At 36.4% G+C, this 21,528-nt stretch overlaps 1 protein-coding gene across 4 annotated transcripts; it reads right to left on the bottom strand.

The window, feature by feature from the left end:
* Positions 1-1,075: 1,075 nt before the first annotated feature.
* On the bottom strand, positions 1,076-20,873 carry SUVH4 (histone-lysine N-methyltransferase, H3 lysine-9 specific SUVH4-like protein). 4 transcript variants are annotated; one of them, XM_012211963.4, is made up of 17 exons: positions 20,162-20,853; positions 19,858-19,926; positions 18,546-18,614; positions 17,741-17,795; positions 17,468-17,574; positions 15,396-15,572; positions 14,463-14,574; positions 14,256-14,299; positions 14,032-14,130; positions 13,020-13,118; positions 7,307-7,356; positions 7,122-7,210; positions 6,398-6,557; positions 4,331-4,436; positions 4,049-4,231; positions 2,519-2,755; positions 1,076-1,648 (listed from the first exon to the last, which is right to left on the bottom strand). In XM_012211963.4, exons 1-17 carry the CDS (start codon positions 20,615-20,617, stop codon positions 1,535-1,537), a joined length of 2,226 nt encoding a protein of 741 aa, XP_012067353.1. In that variant the 5' UTR covers positions 20,618-20,853; the 3' UTR covers positions 1,076-1,534. The 4 variants fall into 4 exon arrangements, with proteins under 4 accessions (XP_012067353.1, XP_012067354.1, XP_012067355.1 ...); XM_012211964.4 differs by having other exon boundaries at positions 14,463-14,571; positions 20,162-20,852; XM_020677905.3 differs by lacking the exon at positions 1,076-1,648 and adding an exon at positions 3,526-3,585 and having other exon boundaries at positions 2,617-2,755; positions 20,162-20,873.
* Between the last annotated feature and the right edge of the window lie 655 nt (positions 20,874-21,528).

A 21,528-nucleotide genomic window follows, 5' to 3' on the forward strand; every position in this document is an offset into this window, starting at 1 on the left:
GATTCTAAAGTTTCTGTGACTCTCATAAAACCATCATCATCCAAAGGAAAATATTTCCATCAGAAAAAGCGGTTGTCCTGCAGTGTTATATCTGGACATTTTTTTCTTGTAACAGACATGTTGTAAACAAGTCTAACTGCACTTTTATGAGAACAGTGTAATTCTTCATTTAATAACCAAAACCTGCCAAAGTTTATGCTTAAGGCTTTCAAAGCGTCAACGGGAAAATAGCAGAAAGCAGCGTTTATCTAATGCTCATCTGCCCAATTTCTTTAAAAAGAAGCAAATAATCACATTCTTCCAAGGTGTAGGGCTTGGAGGTAGACCTTACTAGATTTCTAGTGTAGTAGTGAGCAACTGCGCATACCAGCTGGATAGAGCCCATCACCTAGTGAGTATATTATTTAGACTTTTAAGCTTGTGATATGTTAGTAGTAACTTTTTTTTTTTTTGGCCATTAGAAACTATATACTGCTTGAATACAAATTAAAATTACATGAAATCCATTAAGGGAAGCCTGCCCATAAAAGGCAAAAATTAAGTTAATAAAGGGATTTCGAAAAGGACCCAGGCCTGTGCATTTCCCATCAAGGCAATGCTTAATTGACCATTTTGTTGTTTTTATCATATGCACTCTCCTAGTCTCTCTTTTCAGAAAGTACATATCGCTTCAACAAAATTTTCCAATCTATGCAAATTATGGGGGGCAAATGGAAGCAGAATAAAAAAAAAAAAAAAAAAAACTTATTCTGCTGCGGCTTTTTCACTCTGCTTAAGCTTTTATTTTTTCTATTTTAGAAAATAACAAAACTACACTTCAATTTCAAAAATAATCAATTTTTGAAATTGAAGTGTCATCAGCTTAAAGAATACAAATCTTCAAGAATAAATTTGAGTTAAAAATTTAATTTAGTTAGTCCAAAAAAAGCATCATTTCATTGTCGATTCATTTTGAATTCTATAGAATTGAATTCCACCAAATTTTGTAGAATTGCTTTAAAGCAAATTGGCAGTAGAAGTTCATACTTCATAATCATATCCTACGGTATGAAATAAACGACAAAACTATAAATAGTTTTGAAACAATAAGCAAAGTATACATTAAACTTAAGGAAAAGTTCTTACAAAGACTTTAAAGACATTCATGGTACAGTAAAAAATGTAAAAACTTACAGAAACAAATGCAAAATTAAAATTAGGGTTGTAGACGATGTCATCCTCTATCTTTTCACAAAAAAATTTTATACAACAATTTACTTTTTCTTTTTTCATCATTGCTCTAAGCTATAATATAGTTTGACTAAAACATTCAAGGATTAAGGATCTAATCAATGGCATGAACCCCACTAAAATGGGAGTATAAGGACTTGAAAGCTACAAGGACAGATGCTTGTAGGAAGAAGAGATATACAACAGGACAAAATACCCAGAATCACCTTGATTTTATGCTAGTGCAGTAATGACCACTATATATTTAGCGAAAAGAGCAACCACTTTTGGATAAACAGAGGAACCTGATCTCGATTACCAACCACTAGAACAAGCGCTTTCTGCAGTCTGCTGCACCGCAGTAACATGCCATCTGTTTTATTTTTCCATCAGGGCCAGTGACGCTATCAAGTGCATAGCCATAGTCATAAGTAAGCTCCTACAAACAAGAAAAATGGTCAATTAAAATAAAATAAAAGATTCTAAACAAGATGTTGTGACTATTATTTACTTGGGGATTGTAAATATTTGAGTTCTTGTTACTTTGGTGATAAAAAAACTTGAGATCGACATTTAGCTCCTAAGTGTCTAAAACTTTCATTTCTTGGATTTCATCCATTCAGAACCCTAAACCATTAAACAAACATGCAAGAAAAACAAGCATGATACTGAAAAGAGATTGAAGTAATTTGTAATGATTTTAGGAGAACCATATCTCAAAAGATAGCCATTGAGATTGGAGAGCCCAAGTTCATATAAACCCCACATTAAAATCCCATACTTCTAATGTGAAATCCTAGACGGATCCCACATTTCTAATTTTGGAATTCAAGACAAGTCCCATACCTTGTCTTCCAACTAAAATCCTAACATCCCACCATGCTCAGCAGTCCCATCACCCACGACAGGTTGACTTTGTATTAGGGTGGCTGGGTGGCTGTGTTCTAGGTTTTACCTAGCCCTGGGTGATCACTACAATACCGGCGCCACCCCTTATGCCGCTAGATTGCAACCAAGAGAAGCAGCAATTGCCTTTGATATTAATTGTTATGACCTTGGGAGCACCATATCTCAATAACTAGTCATTAAGGTTGGAGAGCCCAAGTTCATATAAATCTCATACTTCTAATGTGGGATCCAAACAAGTCCATACCTTGTCTTGCAACTAGGATCCTAACACGGATTTTTAAGATAAACCACACACTGAATCACATGTTTATCTACATCAAGTAATGGATCTTATCGTGAGCACATGTTTCATAGCTTCAATGTAGAAAACGTTTATATGGCGAAAGAACATGGTTATTACCTGCAAAGGGGGTATGTTGTCTGCAGCAAATAGCATTACCCGAGCAAGTTTCAGATCATGGTGTGAGCTCAAAACACACTGAACAAACAGATTAGGCTCACAACTGTGATTAATGAACCTGGCAATATTTCCAGTGGAACCTGCATCAATGCAGAATTCTGGCACACTTTCAGACTTCTGATCTTCGGGTCTATTTGAGTTGTTAATGGTTGGTACAGACACATCTCCAAGTCGCCTCTGTGGGGAAAAGCAATTAGATAATAAAAAATTGAGTACATCAAGGGTAAAAACAAAAATATAAAAGGGAAAATCACAACCACAGAAAACTTTATTCAGGTTCCACTGTGCACCCAGCTACACAAATATGTCTCCAAGGTTAGTGCTGGTTAGATGGTGGTGTATGCATTGAATGACTTGGTTAACAGTAAAATACTTTGCCAATGGCAACAATGGAGGCTTCCCTACCCATGGTGTCATATCATGGTGACACTATGGACAAAGTAAGGCTATTGGAGATGAGAATAGCATGTTAGATGGTATTTGGACCAAGAATATGAGAGGAGAGACCCGACGTAATGCTTTCTGCCGCCCCGGGGCCGAGCCCTAGTGAGCTAGGATGCGGGCATCATGTTCTATCAAAAGGGACTGATGTCTCCATAGAGAATATGCTCTATAGACACTATAGGGCTGAAGGCCTATAGTGCGCATCTCTCCGCAAGTGAAAGTTTCGGTATAGGCAGTTCTATGCTGCCCGAGTTGCCCTAAGGACATGAGCTCATACACGGTTGTGCGAGACCCTTATATATATATTGCAAGATGAGTCCTACAGTCGGATATTATACAAAGACCCTCGGAATATGCATAGACCCTCAGAATAGGCATGGCTGGCCTAGATTATGACCTAAGTCTAGGTGCCACACGGGTGCCAAAGGCTACGGCGTTCTGGCACCGTGGCATTTGGCACTCCATTTTCCTATCCTTTCCACCTACACTTGTCCTAAACCTACCTTTTATCCTCTATATAGCCTTTCATTACAGAATTTCAACAATCTTGCAAGCCTGTGTTTCTGCAGAAAAAATTCAAAATATACACTAAATCTTCACATCCTTAAAGGGAAATCACATAGTGCTCAATTTTTAAATTCGTTACAGTTTAGTCCATTCATTAAAAAAATAATACACCCGGGATTTGATAGGTGGCATCATCATCAGTGAAACTAAGACTTTGTAATTCGAACATACATGTTAGCCTCTATTCTTTTTTTAAAAAAGACCGGCTCTTGATTCCCAAAAAATTTAAAAAGGCCAACTGAACACTTGTTTCTCTTAGAAGGTAAAGACTAAAGACAAAAAGGTAATTTGATTTAGCAGGTGCAAAACTGAAATGCACATGAAGATTAGAGAATAGAAAAGGTGGAAAATCAAAGTATACAATTTCACTTCTAAAAGTAGCAAAAGTTCACAAGTACATTTTAAAGGAGATATGGAACTTTTGTCATTCATCCAAAATTATTTCCAGAAAAAGGGTACCTCTCTTCCACCAAGGCCACTCATGGTCTGCAAGCAGTCAATCTCAAAAATATAATTATTATCTAAAACACTGTCTAAGTCTTCTGTTCTCATAAGCACTCCAACATACTCGCAAATTGGAGCCCCAGAAGGTATAAAGTCCCATGATCTTACCGCCCAGCCTTTCTTTGGAGAACGAAAAACCTGAAGTAGAAACCAATAGAATATTTGAACATAACCATTAAAAAAGAGTGAAACTACTGAACATTTTAGTATGCACTCAGAATAAAACAATAATGAAACCTCAAAACGATATTTCAATCCTCTCTGGGATGTCCGGTTGACACAATGTGGTCCACAGCCACAATTTGGACCACATTCATAGACAATAGCCTTGGCTTCAATCAGCCTGAAAATAAATGAAAGAAGCCAATAGTATAATACAATAACTTAAAAGAACAAATAAAATTCAGCTTACTGTTCAAATTTAAAAAACAAGATTGATATAGGAAGTTACCAAAAGCAGAAGATGGGATGCCTCTAAAGAACAAAAGAGAGTGAAGAGATAAGCTAAGGAAGCAATTAGCAAAGCCCGAGGCAAAGCCTTAGCAGGCTTGTACCAAAATTGGGAAACACAAGAGAGGGAGAAGAAAATGTACAAACTAGCACAATTGAAACATAAAAGGGATGAGGACCTAAAGTAGCGTATTAAAGACGATTCTCAACAAGTCTTGACAAGAGATAAAGAGATCAAGGAGAGATAGAGATCCTATTTTGACAAGTTTTACAACAGAAGCAACAAGGATGACTTTGCAAATCTTCATACGTTGGTGACAAACCGAAACCTTAACTACACTATAGAATAGTAGGCCTATTGAAGACTGAAGTCAAGGAGGCAATGGACAATATGAACGTTGGAAGGACATGTAGCCCAAATGGTATCGCTACAGAGGCCCATAATAGTTTTAGGCACGTTGTAGTTGCTTGGTTAACCAAGTTCGATGTTATATTAAAAGGTGGAAAGATGCTAGATGAGTAAAAGAAGAGCACTTTGGTTCTTATATATAAAAACCATGGAATTATTCAAATTGTACAAACTACCGTGATATTAAACTTATAAGTCACATGATAAAGATTTAGGAAAGAGCAATAGAACATAGACTAAGAGACATTACAGGATTGTCAGCTTTATGCTTGGTAGATATACGCAGCGGCTATAATTTGCTAAACTAAAATTTCATAGAGAGAGGAAGATCTACGCATAGCATTCATTGTCCTAGAGAAAGCATATCATAAAGTACTGAGAGAAGTCTTTTGGTGGTGGCTGGAGAAAAAAAAATTCACATCAAATATACAAATGTCATTAAAGATATATATAAAGGTGCAAGCATAAGTGTGAGAATAGTAGGAGGGAATACAAAGAAATTCCCCATAACTGTAAGACTATATCAAGGATCTGCCTCGACCCCATACTTATTTACCCTAGTTATGGATTAGCAAACCATAGCATACAAAATTATATTTCCTGGTGCATGCTCTTTGCAGAAAACATTAACCAATGAAACTAACAATGAAGTGAGCCAAAAGCTGAAACAATGGACAAGCACTCTTGAAAGAGAAGGATTTTAGATCAAGCAAAAGTAAGATAAAATACATTTAATGTGAGTTTAGACCCTACAAGAAGAATCAAGGTGTAGTGAGATTGGATGGTATTGTTGTAAAAGAGCAATCATTTCAGATATTTAAGCTCTATATTTCAAAGGAATGGCACAATAGATGAAGATGTAACTCATAGAATTAAAATAAAATAAATGAAATGGAAGAGTGCTACAAGTGTACCATGCGATAGGAATATATCTTACAAAGTGAAAAGCAAGTTTTATAGAACGACAATAAGACCTATGATGTTATATAAGGTGAATATTGTACCCAAAGTCCAACAAATGCACAAGATGAGTGCTCGTGATGATTAAGATGGATATGTGGTCATATAAGATTGAACAATATTGAAAATGACCATATCCATTAAAAGGTGAAAGTAGCACAAATTGGGATAAAATGAGGCATTTGAGATGGTATGATAATATTCTACATAGACACCCAAAAATGCCCCAGCTCGAAAATGTGATACATCGAAGGTAGAGGGCATTAAGAAAGGAAGAGTGAAACTTAGAACCACATGAAGGAAAGATGTCTTGAAAGACCTACTATTTCTTGGCATTAGTATAATTTAGTTATGAACAGACAGTAAAGAAACAAAGGATTCATTTAGACAACCCCAACTAGGCAAGGATTAAAATGTAGTTGTTAATTGTTATTGTTGTTATATCCAAATTAAAAAAATTTCCCAATATATTGCACCACACAAACCTGCCACCATCTCTATGCACATAGGGAAAATCAGTGCCATTAAGCTGAGCACAAGCGCATGTCCGAGGATCCACGCAGCCTCCTTTACAATCACACCCAACGGCACTGGTTGGGAGCTTAATGCTCTTGGAAACTTGAAGAGACTTGCGGTAAGTAAAACCTGAAGCATTCAAGAATTCAATGGGAAAGTAAACAAATTTACGTTTTAGGCCTTCTAATAGCATCTCAAGATACGTGATAATAATACAAACAACACAGTGGTAAGGGAAAAAAAAGGCCAACGAATTAGTTCAAAATACAAAAAACATAATGATTACAAACAAAGAAAGAATAAGTTTGCAAAATTGTGCTATATTACTATTTTCTTATAAGTACAATCCTCAAAGATGAAAAAAAAGTTGCCTATAAAGTGACAAACAAAGCACCAAGTAACCTAAAATATAATTCATACATGAGGGACATCATTTCTTAGATGTTGCACAAACTTGAAGGGGGAAAGAATAAAACATCAAAAAAAACAAAAAAAAAAAAAAAAACCCACTAAGTTCATGTTTTGTTTTGTCATAATCCATTCTTCAGAGTCCATGATACTAATAAAGAATTAGTAAGTGATTATGTGAATTAAAATACCAGAAATAAGGCAAGCAAACATTGGTTAATCTCTTAATTGGGCATGTTATATATTTAGCAAAAAATAGCCATCAAATGTTAAAGCTTAACATGCCTGTTGGTGGTACAGGTGGATCATCAACCAAATTTGTAGCCGGAATAGGAACATCCTCCCGACCGCCACTAATATCCTCACAAACCAACCTTAGCCAAAGAAAAAGCAAAACCTTAAAATAAATTTTGAAATGAGAATGCCAAATAGACCAGTTCTAATTTCATAACGTAATGCATTAATTATACCCTCTAATTTCTGAAATTGATTGGGGAACCCGCCCATAAATAAACTGGACCTGCCATGAGAATGAACAAATCTCATATCTGAGGAGAGTTGAAATGATATGATACAAAATGTGAAACTTATAACCAAGAATTGGAAAGAAAAAGGCATCAAATAAAATTTCTCTAATTTTCTAAGTTCATACATCTTGGAACTTGTATACATCAGATACATTAGTAGATTTTTTTTTCAGAGGTTCAATCACAAAGCATCCCACATTGAGATGCTCTAGGAAGGGTTAATGTATACATCCTTCTCCTTGTTTTTGCAAAGGTTGTTTCTGTGTCTCGAACCTAAAACCTCCAGTTTACAAATGAATAAACTTTACCATTAGACCAAAACCACTCTCTAGCAGATTAATTATGTAAATTTGCATTTGGTTCTATTGCTTTGGAGACTTGCTATTATTTAATGTCTTGTTAATTATGAGGCACATATGATGTTTTAAAGCTTATTCTGAATAAAAACTGCAATTTGATGGTGCCGGTAGATGATTTATGCATTGGTAATTCATTTCGGTTTACACGATTTTTGTATTTTGAAATAACTCTTTACTTTGCCTAGGCAAGCATCAAGCATGGCAACTAAGTACCCCTTAGGAAATGTTAAGGATTTAGGAGTTAGATTTCTAATAGGTTTACAGTATCTTGTATGTGTATATACATGTGTCCCTATTGATGAATCAAATAAAAGAAAATATTTTTCCATAATAAACTCACATGGTATCAGAGCCTTTGGCTCGTTAAACCTTTTTCTTTTTTCCGTTTGCGTTGAATTTCCGGCGGCTGTCCAGGGCTGTTAGTCTCGGTGACAGTTCTAGGGTCACCGTTTTGTCTCACCGCCTACCTCAGAAGGTTCCCCGGCTGCCGATCGGCGTTCCATCCAAATCCGGTCACCGGATTCCCTACGCGTGGGCCTCACGCGCCGCCTTTTGTTTTCTGCTACAGTACCACGCGCAGCGCGTGGAGGCGCGTTCGGCTGTTTCCAGCGATCGGAATTTTTTCTCTGGCTTCGTTTCCACTTCAGCAGTCTACTCAGGTGGTTATTTTTCTAATCCAGCGAAGTTTTGGTAGGGGCATTCTCAATTTTGTCAATTTGGCGTTTCAGGTTATTTTTTGCTCCTGTTTGCGTTGAAAGGCTATTTATTTTTGGTATCTCTTTCTGCGTTGCTGGTAGGGTGTTTAGTTTTTATTAATAATGAATCCTACACCTACAGATTCTAAAACTACTATTACTGAATTGATCCCAGCAATGAATAAAATCACAGAACATAAATTAAAAGGACCTAACTATTTAGATTGGAGTAAGACAATTAGAATTTATTTACGGGGTGTTAAAAAAGATGATCATCTCACTGATGATCCACCAACTAATGACACTCGACAACATTGGCTCAGGGAAGATGCTAAGTTATTTCTCCTGATTCGCAATTCTATTGACAGTGAAGTGGTTGGGTTAATCAATCATTGTGAGTTTGTTAAAGAATTAATGGAGTCTCTAGAATTTTTGTACTCGGAAAAAGGTAATCTGTCGCGCATGTATGAGGTTTGCAAAAGATTTTATTGAGCCGACCAGCAAGATAAGCCCCTTACAGCCTATTTCATGGAATTTAAGAAGATTTACGAGGAGCTTAATGTTTTATTGTCTTTTAGTCCCGATGTAAAGGTTCAACAGACCCAGTGAGAACAAATGGTTGTGATGAGTTTTCTTGCAGGTCTTGCTTCGGTTTTTGAAACTGCCAAATCACAGGTTCTTTCAAGCAGTGATGTTACCTCTCTTCAGGAGACTTTTGCTAGATTGTTACGAACTGAGGGTTCTCATACCCCTTCCCCTTCTAATAATAGTGCCCTTGTGAGTCGACATTAGGTATCCAGGCAGCCAGGAAATAGAGGAAGAGGAGGAAATAACCATAGTAATGGACCAATTACTAGGGAGGCAACTATTCTTATCTGCCATTATTGCCATGAACCTGGTCACACTAAACGGTATTGCAAGAAACTGATCAATAAGCCACCAAGGGTAAATATGGCCACTCAAGATTCTGCAGTTACTTCTTCTGATAACACTGTAACAATTTCTGCTACGGAATATGCTGAGCTCTCTAGATACCATTCTTCTAAGTCTACTGATTCCTCAATTGCTGCTGCTGCCAATTCAGGTACTCTTTCATGTCTTATGTCTACCTTATCAGAGTGGGTCATTGATTCTGGTTGCACAGATCACATAACAGGTAACCCTAGTCTCTTATCCTCATTAAAAAAACCTAAACTATTTAATCGTCATGTTACTCTAGCTGATGGGTCCACATCTTCTGTCAAGTGTATTGGCACTGTCAATCCCATTACATCTCTTCCATTGTCTTCTGTTTTTTGCTTGCCTCGTTTTTCATTTAATCTACTGTCGGTTAGCAAAATTACTCGTATACTAAATTGTTGTGTTAAATTTTATCCTACATATTGTGTGTTTCAGGATCTTTTGACGAAGCGGATTATTGGTAGAGGACGTGAGTCTAGTAGCCTTTATCTTCTGGATGAACAAGTTTCGTTATCTCTGGCTTCTGCTGGTGGTCTATCTCCTCTTGAGATTCATTGTCGTTTGGGTCATCCTTCATTGTCTACTTTAAAGAAGTTATGTCCGCATTTTCAATCTTTGTCAATTTGCCAAACATCATCATTTACCTTTAGTTCCTCGAATAAATAAACGGGTTTCATCCCCTTTTGAGTTAGTTCATTCTGATGTTTGGGGTCCACATCCTGTTATTTCTACAACTGGCTTTCGGTATTTTGTGACTTTTGTGGATGATTATTCTCGTGTTACTTGGTTATTTTTAATGAAAACTCGTTCTGAGATATTCTCTATTTTTTGTTCCTTTTGTGCTGAAATTAAAACTCAGTTTAATACATCTATTCGCATATTGCACAGTGATAATGCTAAAGAATATCTATCTAGTTCTTTCCAATCTTATATCTCACAGAATGATATTCTCCATCAAACATCTTGTGTTGATACTCCTTCTCAAAATGGGGTGGCAGAAAGAAAAAATAGACATCTTCTTGAGGTTGCTAGGGCACTTCTATTCCAAATGAAGGTCCCTAAACATTTTTGGGCTAATGCTGTCTCTACTGCATGTTTTTTGATTAATCGCATGCCTTCTTCTGTGCTTAATGGTGAAATTCCTTATAATGTCTTGTTTCCTTCTAAGCTTCTGTTTCCATTGAACCTCGTATTTTTGGTTGTACTTGTTTTGTTCGTGATGTTCGTCCACAGGTTTCCAAATTGGATCCAAAGTCCCTTCGTTGTGTTTTCCTTGGGTATTCTCGACCTCAAAAAGGTTATCGTTGTTTCTCTCCCGATCTTGACCGTTATATTATTTCTGTAGACGTCACATTTTTTGAGAATACTCCATTTTTCCCTTCTTCTATATATAAGAGTGAGGGGGAGGATGATGAGTTTTTAGTTTATGCTATCCAACAATTTCATAACTCTCCTGCTCCTATTCCTGAACTTGCACCTGCTCCTGCTACAGCATCCACTCCTATTCTCGCTCCTGTACCAACATCTGCTCGCCCTCGTTTTGAACAGGTTTATTCCAGGAGACCAAGAACTCTTGACTCAATTCCTCCACCTGCTGCCTCAACAGAAGATCTGGTTCACTCCACTCAACATGAGCCTGTGCCATCCACTCCCCAGTCAGACCTTGACCTTCCCATTGCTCTTCGAAAAGGTAAACGCAAGTGTACCTATCCTATTTCCTCTTTTGTCAGTTATGATTATCTTTCTTCTTCATCTCGTTGTTTTGTAAGTAACCTAGACTCTGTCTCTATACCTAACACTGTTGTCCAAGCTTTGTCCCATCCTGGTTGGTGTGCAGCAATGAAAGAGGAGATGGTTGCCTTAGATACGAATGGTACTTGGGATCTTGTGCCTCTCCCGGCAGGTAAGAAGGCTATTGGTTGTAAGTGGATTTTCACCGTTAAAGTGAATCCTGATGGGACTGTTGCTCGTCTCAAGGCTCGATTAGTTGCAAAGGGCTATTCTCAGATTTATGGCCTTAATTATTCTGATACTTTTTCTCCTGTCGCCAAATTGTCTTCTGTTCGTTTATTTATTTCTTTAGCAGCCACTTTTGACTGGCCTTTACATCAGCTAGACATTAAGAATGCCTTTCTTCATGGGGATCTTCAGGAGGAAGTTTACATAGAGCAACCACCAGGCTTTGTTGCTCATGGGGAGTCGGGTAAAGTGTGTAAACTTCGAAAATCTCTTTATGGCTTAAAACAGAGTCCTCGAGCTTGGTTTGGTAGATTTTGCAATGTGTTACATCAATTTGGCATGCAAAAGTGTACTTCTGATCATTCTGTATTTTTCAGAAGTACTAAGACTGGTTTGATTCTACTTGTGGTTTATGTTGATGACATTGTTATTACAGGGAGTGATTCAGCCGGCATTACATCACTCAAGTCATTTCTCCAGACCCAATTCCAAACAAAAGACTTAGGATTGTTGAAGTATTTTTTGGGTATTGAAGTGTCTAGGTGTAAGAGAGGCATCTTCTTATCTCAAAGGAAGTATGTCCTTGACTTACTGAAGGAAACTGGAAAGTTGGGTGCCAAGCCATGCAGTGCTCCAATGACTCCTAATTTGCAACTTTCAATTGATGGTGAGTTATTTGATGATCCTGAGATGTATAGAAGGTTAGTGGGCAAATTGAATTATCTTACCGTAACACGTCCAGATATTGCTTACTCTGTGAGCATCTTAAGCCAGTTTATGTCTTCTCCTACTGTTATCCATTGGGAAGCTTTAGGACAGATTTTGTGCTACTTGAAAGGTAATCCAGGTCGTGGCCTGCTTTACAGTAATCATAGGCATTTGAACATTGAATGTTTTTCTGATGCGGATTGGGCAGGTTCGAAGGTTGATAGAAGATCAACTTCAGGATATTGTGTTTTTGTAGGTGGAAACCTAATATCGTGGAGGAGCAAGAAACAAAATGTAGTCTTACGATCAAGTGCTGAATCAGAATATCGAGCTATGGCATAATCTGCTTGTGAGTTAATTTGGATTCGTCAGTTGTTAGAGGAAATTGGCTTCAAGTCATCCTTGCCTGCAAAGTTATGGTGTGATAATCAAGCTGCTCTTCACATTGCATCAAATCCAGTATTCCATGAACGAACAAAACATATCGAGATTGATTGTCATTTCATTCGTGAAAAGATACAACAGGGTGTTATCTCTACAGGACACGTTAAAACAAGTGAACAGTTAGGAGATATCTTTACAAAAGCTCTAAATGGACCTCGGGTTAACTATCTTTGTAACAAGTTGGGCATGATTAATATCTATGCTCCAACTTCAGGGGGAGTGTTAAGAATTAGTTGTAAATAGAACTCTATTAGGAGTTGTAAATAGAACTCTATTAGGAGTTAGATTTCTAATAGGTTTATAGTATCTTGTATGTGTATATATATGTGTCCCTATTGATGAATCAAATAGAAGAAAATATTTTTCCATAATAAACTCACAGGAAACAAAGGGACTTGGGCAGCTTATGGGCACTTTTCACTTTTCAAAATGGTTTCTCTCCAAATTTTTCCACCAAATGTCAGGCAACAAAACAAAGTATTGTGGCTGCGATTGAATTATAACCAATTTATAAATAAAAAAATAAAAAACCTGGTTAGTGGTCAATATTGGCTGTCCTTCAAACCGTCTCAGTCGATACTTAAAGACAGTAAAACCAGATATTCCTTTCTCTGCCCAATATTGAACTACCTGAGAAATGTTGCTATTAGCATAATAATAGACTTCATAACTGCTCTCAGAGGAAAAGATATACATACAATGAAAAAGAGAAATGTTTGCCTAGAAAATAGCAGAATGAAGAAATATGTATTAAAAACTTTATTCATAACACCCTCTATCAAGCTTGAAAAAGTTTTAAAAAATATATATTTACAATAAACCCAAGCAAAAGGAATATAGAGAAAGCAACATATTCATTAACAGAGGTAATTTAGGTATTTTCAACTGCCCTTGCAGCCTATTTCATCCAGCAAAGCAGATATAAATGGGCCAAATTGCCAAGTTGAATAAGGTAGAGCAGAACCATCATAAGAAAAGTCTGGCTGTTAAGAATGTAGTCTAAGTTCAATTGTGGGAAAAGCCTTTCATCAGTCGTCTGATCATTAGACTTTGTTGGGCCTTTGAAAGCCAAATCCCAACAACCATTCTGCGTGCAGCATAAAACTGAAGGGGAAAAAAAAACAAAAAACTAACATTCTCACACAGCAAACTGAACCATCTAGTGTGAAAGCTTTTATACAATTAAGAACTTAATTAACAGCAAAACCACAGAAAACCAAAGCAGGTAATTGAGATTAAGAGAGGAAAAATCTCAGCAACTACATCCTGCTTTTTGAGCCAATTACATGACAAATTCATATTTCAAAGACCAGATGACTTCTAAAGTTCAACTTATCAGCACAAGCACACTTAGGAAAGGACAAAAAAAAAAAAAAATACAAATCTATGATTCATTTTCAGATATTATGAAACCTTGATTAGCAGCTATCAGATACTATCTCCATGTCCATGGAGGATGGCATATTCATACTGAAAAATTAAAGTTCGCAATAATCCAAACTACACAGAGTCACAAATCCTAACATTTGCTAGAGAATTTTACCTTGTACAAACCATCATATGTGTAAACCTTTCCACTGTAGCTGCTGGCGGATTCATGGCCTCGAATAACTCGCACAGGAACACCTTGCTCTACACAATTCTGCAATGACAAGCAGAAGTAAAATGTCAACTTAGCGGTTACAACTAAGCTGTAGTGAAGAATCCAAATTTTTTTGGTCTTGCAACAATTGTGGCATGTCTCCAGTAAAAGGCTGATTTCCTGACCTTTTCTTGTCGGTTGACTAAAGATGCCATTTTGAAATCTTTGTCTGCAATCACACAGAAGATGTGGCTTGGAAAATGTTTTATGCAGAATGCTTAAGATTGGGATTTAAAAGGCCATTTCCAAAGTTTTAGGTTTAGATTTTCCGGATAAGATGGCGTTGAAATGCGAAGACTACCAGCTAGGAGGAGAGAGTTGAGATGGATTACTTATCTGAAACCCCATTGCTATGTAATTCATAAAGTGAAAACCAATTTTCCATGTAAGCTCTTTGAAAAACTTGTGCCACAGCAAAGGGTCCATTTTTCGCTCATGAAGCTGCTATGAAAAGATTTTAACTAAAAGTTTATAATAATAAAACAACGGTAGAAAGGGGTGTACGTGCGTGTGCGTGTGTATACATATGTATCTTATTCAATAGTTAGAGCAAGATAATTCAGGATGAGATGTTGGACAGGACAAATGGAAATCCTTTAGTGTAGTTCTCCTCAAAATTATTTACTTAGTTAAAAGTTGACGGAAACAGAAACAGGTTCGCAAGAAAAATGAAAAAGAAAAGAAAGAAAGAAATTTCCCTTGTCCCTCAAAATAACTCACAGTACTCAGAAGTCACTACAATGGGCAAGACTGTTTTGGTGTTTATATTGATACTATTTTGAACATCTACTTTGTTGCAAGGACTCTTTGTTTTGGAACAGCAACCAAGTCTCTGGTGCCCTGGACTGAAGATTCTTGATTGCATTGGCAAAAAAATTGCATTGCACTTAAATTCATACAAAACCACATAAATGCACAACCACTACATAAATGCACCCATGTATAAAAAGAGAACAAAACCTAATTGTTTGATAACCATATAATGCTTGATGTTTTTAGCATCCAGAATTTGTTTAGCCATCTAGACTTATACACAAGTTGATTAACAAATGCATGTAAAAGTTAATATATAATAGATTTAGAAAAGGCCTTGAGGACTAATCTAAAATTGAGTATATGAATGTCATGCGACTAGTGTTCAAAAAATTCTAGCCTAGGCCGGGCCTATATGGACCACCCTCCAATGAAATGAAATCCCACACCATTCATGAGATTCTATAACAAATACACATAAAATAAGGATTCTTTTGGACTTAATTACATACCTTGAGTGCTAAATTACCACGCTCCATAACTTGGTCACGTATTTGGCGTTTATTTCCTGTTAAATCATGCCCACCTTGACCGGTATAAATAACATCCTCTGCATTATCCAAATCATCCTCATACATTCCTGACAAGACAATGGCTATGGCGAGAGGAAATGTATAATCAGCATACTCCTGCAACTCCAAATGGAAATGATTTTAACAAATATGCCAATATGCAAGCAGATCTCTGAAGAATAAGCTCATCAGTTGCCTCAAGAGTAAACTCGACCAAATGAGATCCTCCACATTAAAGATCAATTATTGAATTACAAGAATAACAAAACTATAATGGATAATAAACACCATATGAAAAAAAAAAAAAAAAGAAAAAGAAATTATGCCCCCCTCCTGCACAGCTCTTTTTTCATAAATGGGGCGTCTCCACGTGCACACGTGTGCGTGCGCGAGGAGAGGGGATGGGGGAGCAAGTCAAGCAATCCAATTTGAAAAAATTCCGAAACTAGGCGCACGATGGGGATCAAAAACTCAATAAAAGGAAGCAAAAGATATTAAAAAGAATATCAAGTGTTGATAGAATCATCTTGCCATCTCAATAATGGGAAATTGAGAGAGAGAGAGAGAGAAAGAGAGAGAGAGAGAAAACTAAAATAAAATCCCCAAAGCCCATGTAAGTGACAATGGTCCCGACCATAGCATTTTACCAATTTTAACCAAAGGCAGTACCAAGACCAAGGCAAAAGCACCCTCCATCTCACTGTAAGCCATTTGAAGGGAATGCATAATCTATGCCATAATGGCATGCACATCTAACTAGAGCATTTCCTTCAGATTTTTAACTTCAATTTCAAGCCTTTTTACTTGCTCAAGTCTACTAATGCATTGGCATGCATTGTACATCCTCCAAACTGGGATGTGATTTAGATTGTGAGTTCATGTTGTCATTCATAGGAATTTAGAGAACTTTTTCTGTTTACTTCCTGTTCAAACATGTATTAAATACGTATAAACATTATACTACGTCCAGAGTTGCTAAATTTGGACACTTTCACTTTCAAGAGAATCACCAAGCTAGTGTAAACTGTACGGACACAAGTGATTAGCTTCTCTTGGCAAGAAAGCACTATTGATAATAGGTAAACGTCCAGTGAGGCAATCCAAAAGGCTTGCATCTTAAAAGTGACCCTTTCACAGAGACGGCTACATCAAACAAGAACCTAACCTCAAACCATTGATAAACCCCAAAAAAGCAATATGTTACGGACGCATTTGTAGGCAAGAGTTAACAGCGTCGTGGACCACATGTTGCTGATTCTGCAACTAGCAATTTCTTCCTTATTTTAGCTTGAGTTGATTTTTGCTGCAGTTAGTAATTTGTTCCTGTTTTAGTTTAAGTAAAATTCCTTTTCCAAGTCCTATTTAGTTGGAACTCCTAATTGTATTAGGAATCTTTAATAAGTGTAAGTCTCCCATATAAAAGGGGTCGCAATTAATCAATAAAGGGAGAAGCAGATTATTATTATTTCTAATGTTACGAGATCTAAGAAACTCTCCTCTAACGAGTATTCAGGTTTATAGAGCTCCCTCCAACGAGCTCTCATTTGCAGTCACCATATGGCGAGGCAAAAATCACGAGGGAAAGACTTCAGCCATTGAAGAAGATTTCCCTATTCATCCTTACACGAAATACAACACGATACATCATAATGAACAGGCATAACACATCCAAAGAATACATCATGCAAGTCCTTCTCAATCTAGCATATAACAATCTTCCAACATATAATATGAATCCAGATATACTACAAGTACAACAGGCAACGTGAATGAAAGCATTATGTATAGATGTAAGATCACCCCAATCCACAGACCCTAACAAAGTTAAACGCATCCATAGAATGATTTGCGAGATAGTGAAAAAAATCAATTCCAAAAGTCACTGTCATTATAACCATAAAAAAAACTACCAATCAATAAATGCATCAACTGCGAATATCTTCCAGCTTAAGGTTTTCTAATAGAAAAGATGATAATGATTAAATGATGATTAGCAGTATAAAGATAACCACCTTGCTGTATGACATGCCCATATAATCAATTCCATTCAGCCAATGGCTATGGAAACCAACAGCAACCATTTCAGCCCTTGAATAGAACTGATGTCCAACATTGATACCTGTCATTGAAACCCACAAATCACAATTTACAAACATGAAAGTTAGATACTGAGAATCAACATTTGTCAAACTTTAAAATACACGCCAGAACCTAACAAGTTCAGGCCAAACAGAAGTATAAAATAGCAAACAACCAAAAGAAGAATAAGACTAAAAGCATCAAACCTGCAAGATCACCAATTTTTTTCTCAGGGTACATTATAGCATTAGTCTCGAGCATCTGCAAAAATTTTCATTTGAGGTGGGACAAAGATATTATTGCATAATTGAAAGTTCCAAAAAACTAATATAAACAACCTTCTTTCCTTAAAGATGGTAAACTAATTTGTGATTGAACCAAGAAAAAAAAATTGACACCATTACTATATAATAACATTAAACTGAAAAGTTCAAGCTTAAAGCTGAGCCAAGTATTAAGTTTTTATATCTTTAGCACACAGCCCAAGAAAGAAACAACTGAACTTGAATGTCTGGAGAAATACAATCCCACCTCTACCTCACGAAAATTTAGATCATGCAGATGAGGCTGACCCAGATTTTGAACTCTAGATTTTCAAATCAAGGAGACTCTAATATCATATTAGAATAACACTCAACCTAAAAGCTCCATCTAATTATAATCATTGCATCTTCAACTGACATCCAAACTCCAAATACAATTGCCAACGAAAATTGATAGTCTGATGATAAGTAGCTCATAATGAACTCCATCCAAGTGTGATGGGTAATAGAAGCCAATATCAAGAATAATCAGTAGAATTAGAAACTTTAAAAAGAGAAACACTGTCAGTAGCAACATATGATGTTACATGTAAACACAAGAGGGAGAAACTATCAAGATATTTCAATTCATGTCAAACTCAGACAAGTAGTCAGAACCAACAGAACCATATTGAATTATTGATAAAAATTCAACCTTCTAGAACATTATAGAAATGGCTAAGATTTAAAACAATGACTCTTCACTTGCCTTGGATATTGCCTTCAAATCAGGACGCTTGGCCTTTTTCTTAGCATCTACTTTAGTTGCATTTCCTTTCTACACAAGTTCATAAACCAGCTTAATACAAAAAGAAAAATGGCTCAAGAGGACATATCAACATTTAAGCTGCCATAATACTTGCAGTAGCACACCTACAGTAGATTAATATCACAAAATTACATAATTGAATCCAAAATTTGAAATTGGACAAAAAAAACCGGTATACCAACACAAAAATCCATTTCAAACTTCATTAGGTATCCCAGTCAAATAAGCAGATCTCAAGGGCTGTAATATGCACCTCAACAACAGAAAATCCAAAACCCAAAGCAAATTGCAATACCTCATCCGCAACACCATACACATCACACTTGAGCAACTATGGCTCCAGCAAATATGGATGGAGTAGGACCGACAACATGGTGCAAAATTTTTCAGCTTTGTTTAGCTAGCAGTAGCCAAATCAAAATGCTTATACATATGGCTACAACTTGGTTTTCCTTTCCATTCTAGGATTGGATATATCAAAACAATAAAATCAACATATGGATACAACTAGAACATCTTTTTCTCATTAGAATTCTTCAGCCAATAGGAAAATTTTCATCCAGAAACAAAAGGAACAACAACTAAGCCTTAATCCCAAGGTAGTCGGGGTTGGTCAAATGAATCCATGATTTCCACTCAACTCTGTTCATAGCTAAGTTCATACTAATATCAAGAAATAGTAGGTCTTTTGAGACAACTTCCCCCTATGTGATTTTAGGTCTACTCTTCCCTTTTAACGTCTTCCATTGTCAAAGTAGGGCACTTATGAGCTGGCACACTTGGAGGTCTATGTAGAACGTGATAAAATCACCTCAGATGCTCTCATCTTTTTTTTTATCCCAATGTGTATTAGTTGTGGCTTTTGTAGAATGTGATCATTTCTAATCTTATCCAACCTTGTATAATCATATCCATCTTAACATCTACATTTTTCCAACATTCATCTTGTGAATATGTTAGATTTTAGTAGCCTAAAATTTACTCCCATATAACATCAGTGGTCTCACCATTGTTCTACACTTTGTTAGAACAAAAAAAAATTAAAAAATCATTTTGCGTCACACTAATCAGATCATAATGCGGCGCTTCATATTATCACTTGATAGATTGCAGATTAACCAATACTAATTTGTACCACTTCAATAACAAAAAGAGAAGGCATAAATGGCGATCAAAGATTTGAAAAATAAAACAAAAGTAACGCTAACGAATAAGAAAACAAATTAAACCCAACGGCAAACCAAATTCTAACCTTTGATTTTTTACTTTTGGAAGCCTTTTTTTTATCAACCTCTTCTTTTTGGCACCTCGTCTCCTCTTCCTATTCAACAAAAAGAAAGTCAAAAAATAAAAAAGAAAATGAAAATAAAAACAAAATCTTGCATAAGGATGGGATTCTACCAAGCATACAGGTCAGAAAATAGAACAAGAAGAAAATATTGTTAAACCCGCAAGCGTCAAACTCGTCAGGCTCTACGGAGAGACGATCAAAATTATATTCAAAAAAAAAAAAAAATTCAATTGCAACAGATTAGTTCAGCACATAAGAAACAAACCTGAACAAAATGGAGATAATGCTTGTTAAACAACCTCAAAGTCTCCTTAACCCTAGCATGTGCACTTTTCTCTGTAACACAACTGACACCACCAGTAACACCCTCACTACCACCAACAGCCCCATTTTGCCCTCCATTATTCAAATTCACAGCTTCACCAGCAGGCTTTACCACTTCACTGACTGTCTTCTCAAGCACAACCTCCTCAGTCAGATTCTCAACATTTACTCTTCTTCTAGTATACACATTAGTCCTCTTCTTACCATCACCACCACCCTCATTCTCATCCAGCAACTCCACTCTTTTCCTCACCAGTTTCTCCTTCTCAGCTCTCAGTTTTGTTGACTGTATTCTCGCACTCACTCTTCTTCGTGTAGACACTACTGCAGCCTCTACTTTCCCTTTTGGACTACTATTTTCACTATTATCTACACAATGTAAAGACTGAACCACCATTTTTGCTCAAATCTAACGAAGAAGAGAAGCAATGAAACGACTACAGAGAGAAGATCTGTAATCCGAAGAGGATTTAGGGTTTCATTAGGAGGAAATGAAGAGCTAGGGACGAAGAAGGCAGCGGACAGAGAGCTTTTGTTGTGTGTGTGTTTTTTTCTTTTTTTTTTTTTTTTTTTTTTTAATTTCAGAGCTCTGACATCGAGACAAGCAGGATGGATTGATTTTGATTTGATAAAAATTTATTTTTGTAGGCCTTAACATTTGACATTTGCGCTTTTGCCCGGTTTTTGTGGATTTTTTTATCTCCCTCGCAATTTATTCGCTCTGCTCTTTTATTGTCTTGGTGTGGTGTGGTGTGATGTGGCGAGATTCGTGTCATGGTGCAAGTATTCTTTGGAAGGACAAGGGAGTACAATTTGGTACATTTGGTATTAGGTAAGCTTGGTGATATAGTTGGTGATTGCCCGTGATAATTTAAGGAATCTGGTTATATGATTCATAACCTAACCTAAGGTGAATAAATTGGTTTTTTAATTGAAAATCAAATCAAAATCAATTAATTTTGGTCGAATTTGAACAGTTATTTAGCAATTCCTTACTGATTAGTTTAGAGGTAGAAAATCCAATTAGCAAATTTATTTTAAATCCAAGTCAATCCAATTAAATGGGCTCAAAATCAATTTAGACCTAATCAAACCGGCTCGAAATCAACTTAAATTAATTAAAAATGGAGTTTTTAAAAATTAATAATTTTTTAAACACATGTGACAGCTGTTAGATTTGAACCCACACCCTTTCGGACCAGAGCCTAAATCTGGCGCCTTAGACCACTTGGCCAAACTGTCAATTAATTGAAAAAGTTGGTTTCAAAAGGTTTGTCGGGCAACATTAATTATCATCTGTTTCCGCAG

This window comes from Jatropha curcas, chromosome 1 (genome assembly GCF_041381405.1).
Source record: "Jatropha curcas cultivar XTBG-Jc1 chromosome 1, XTBG_Jcur_1.0, whole genome shotgun sequence".
In the NCBI taxonomy this organism is placed as follows: Eukaryota; Viridiplantae; Streptophyta; class Magnoliopsida; order Malpighiales; family Euphorbiaceae; genus Jatropha; species Jatropha curcas.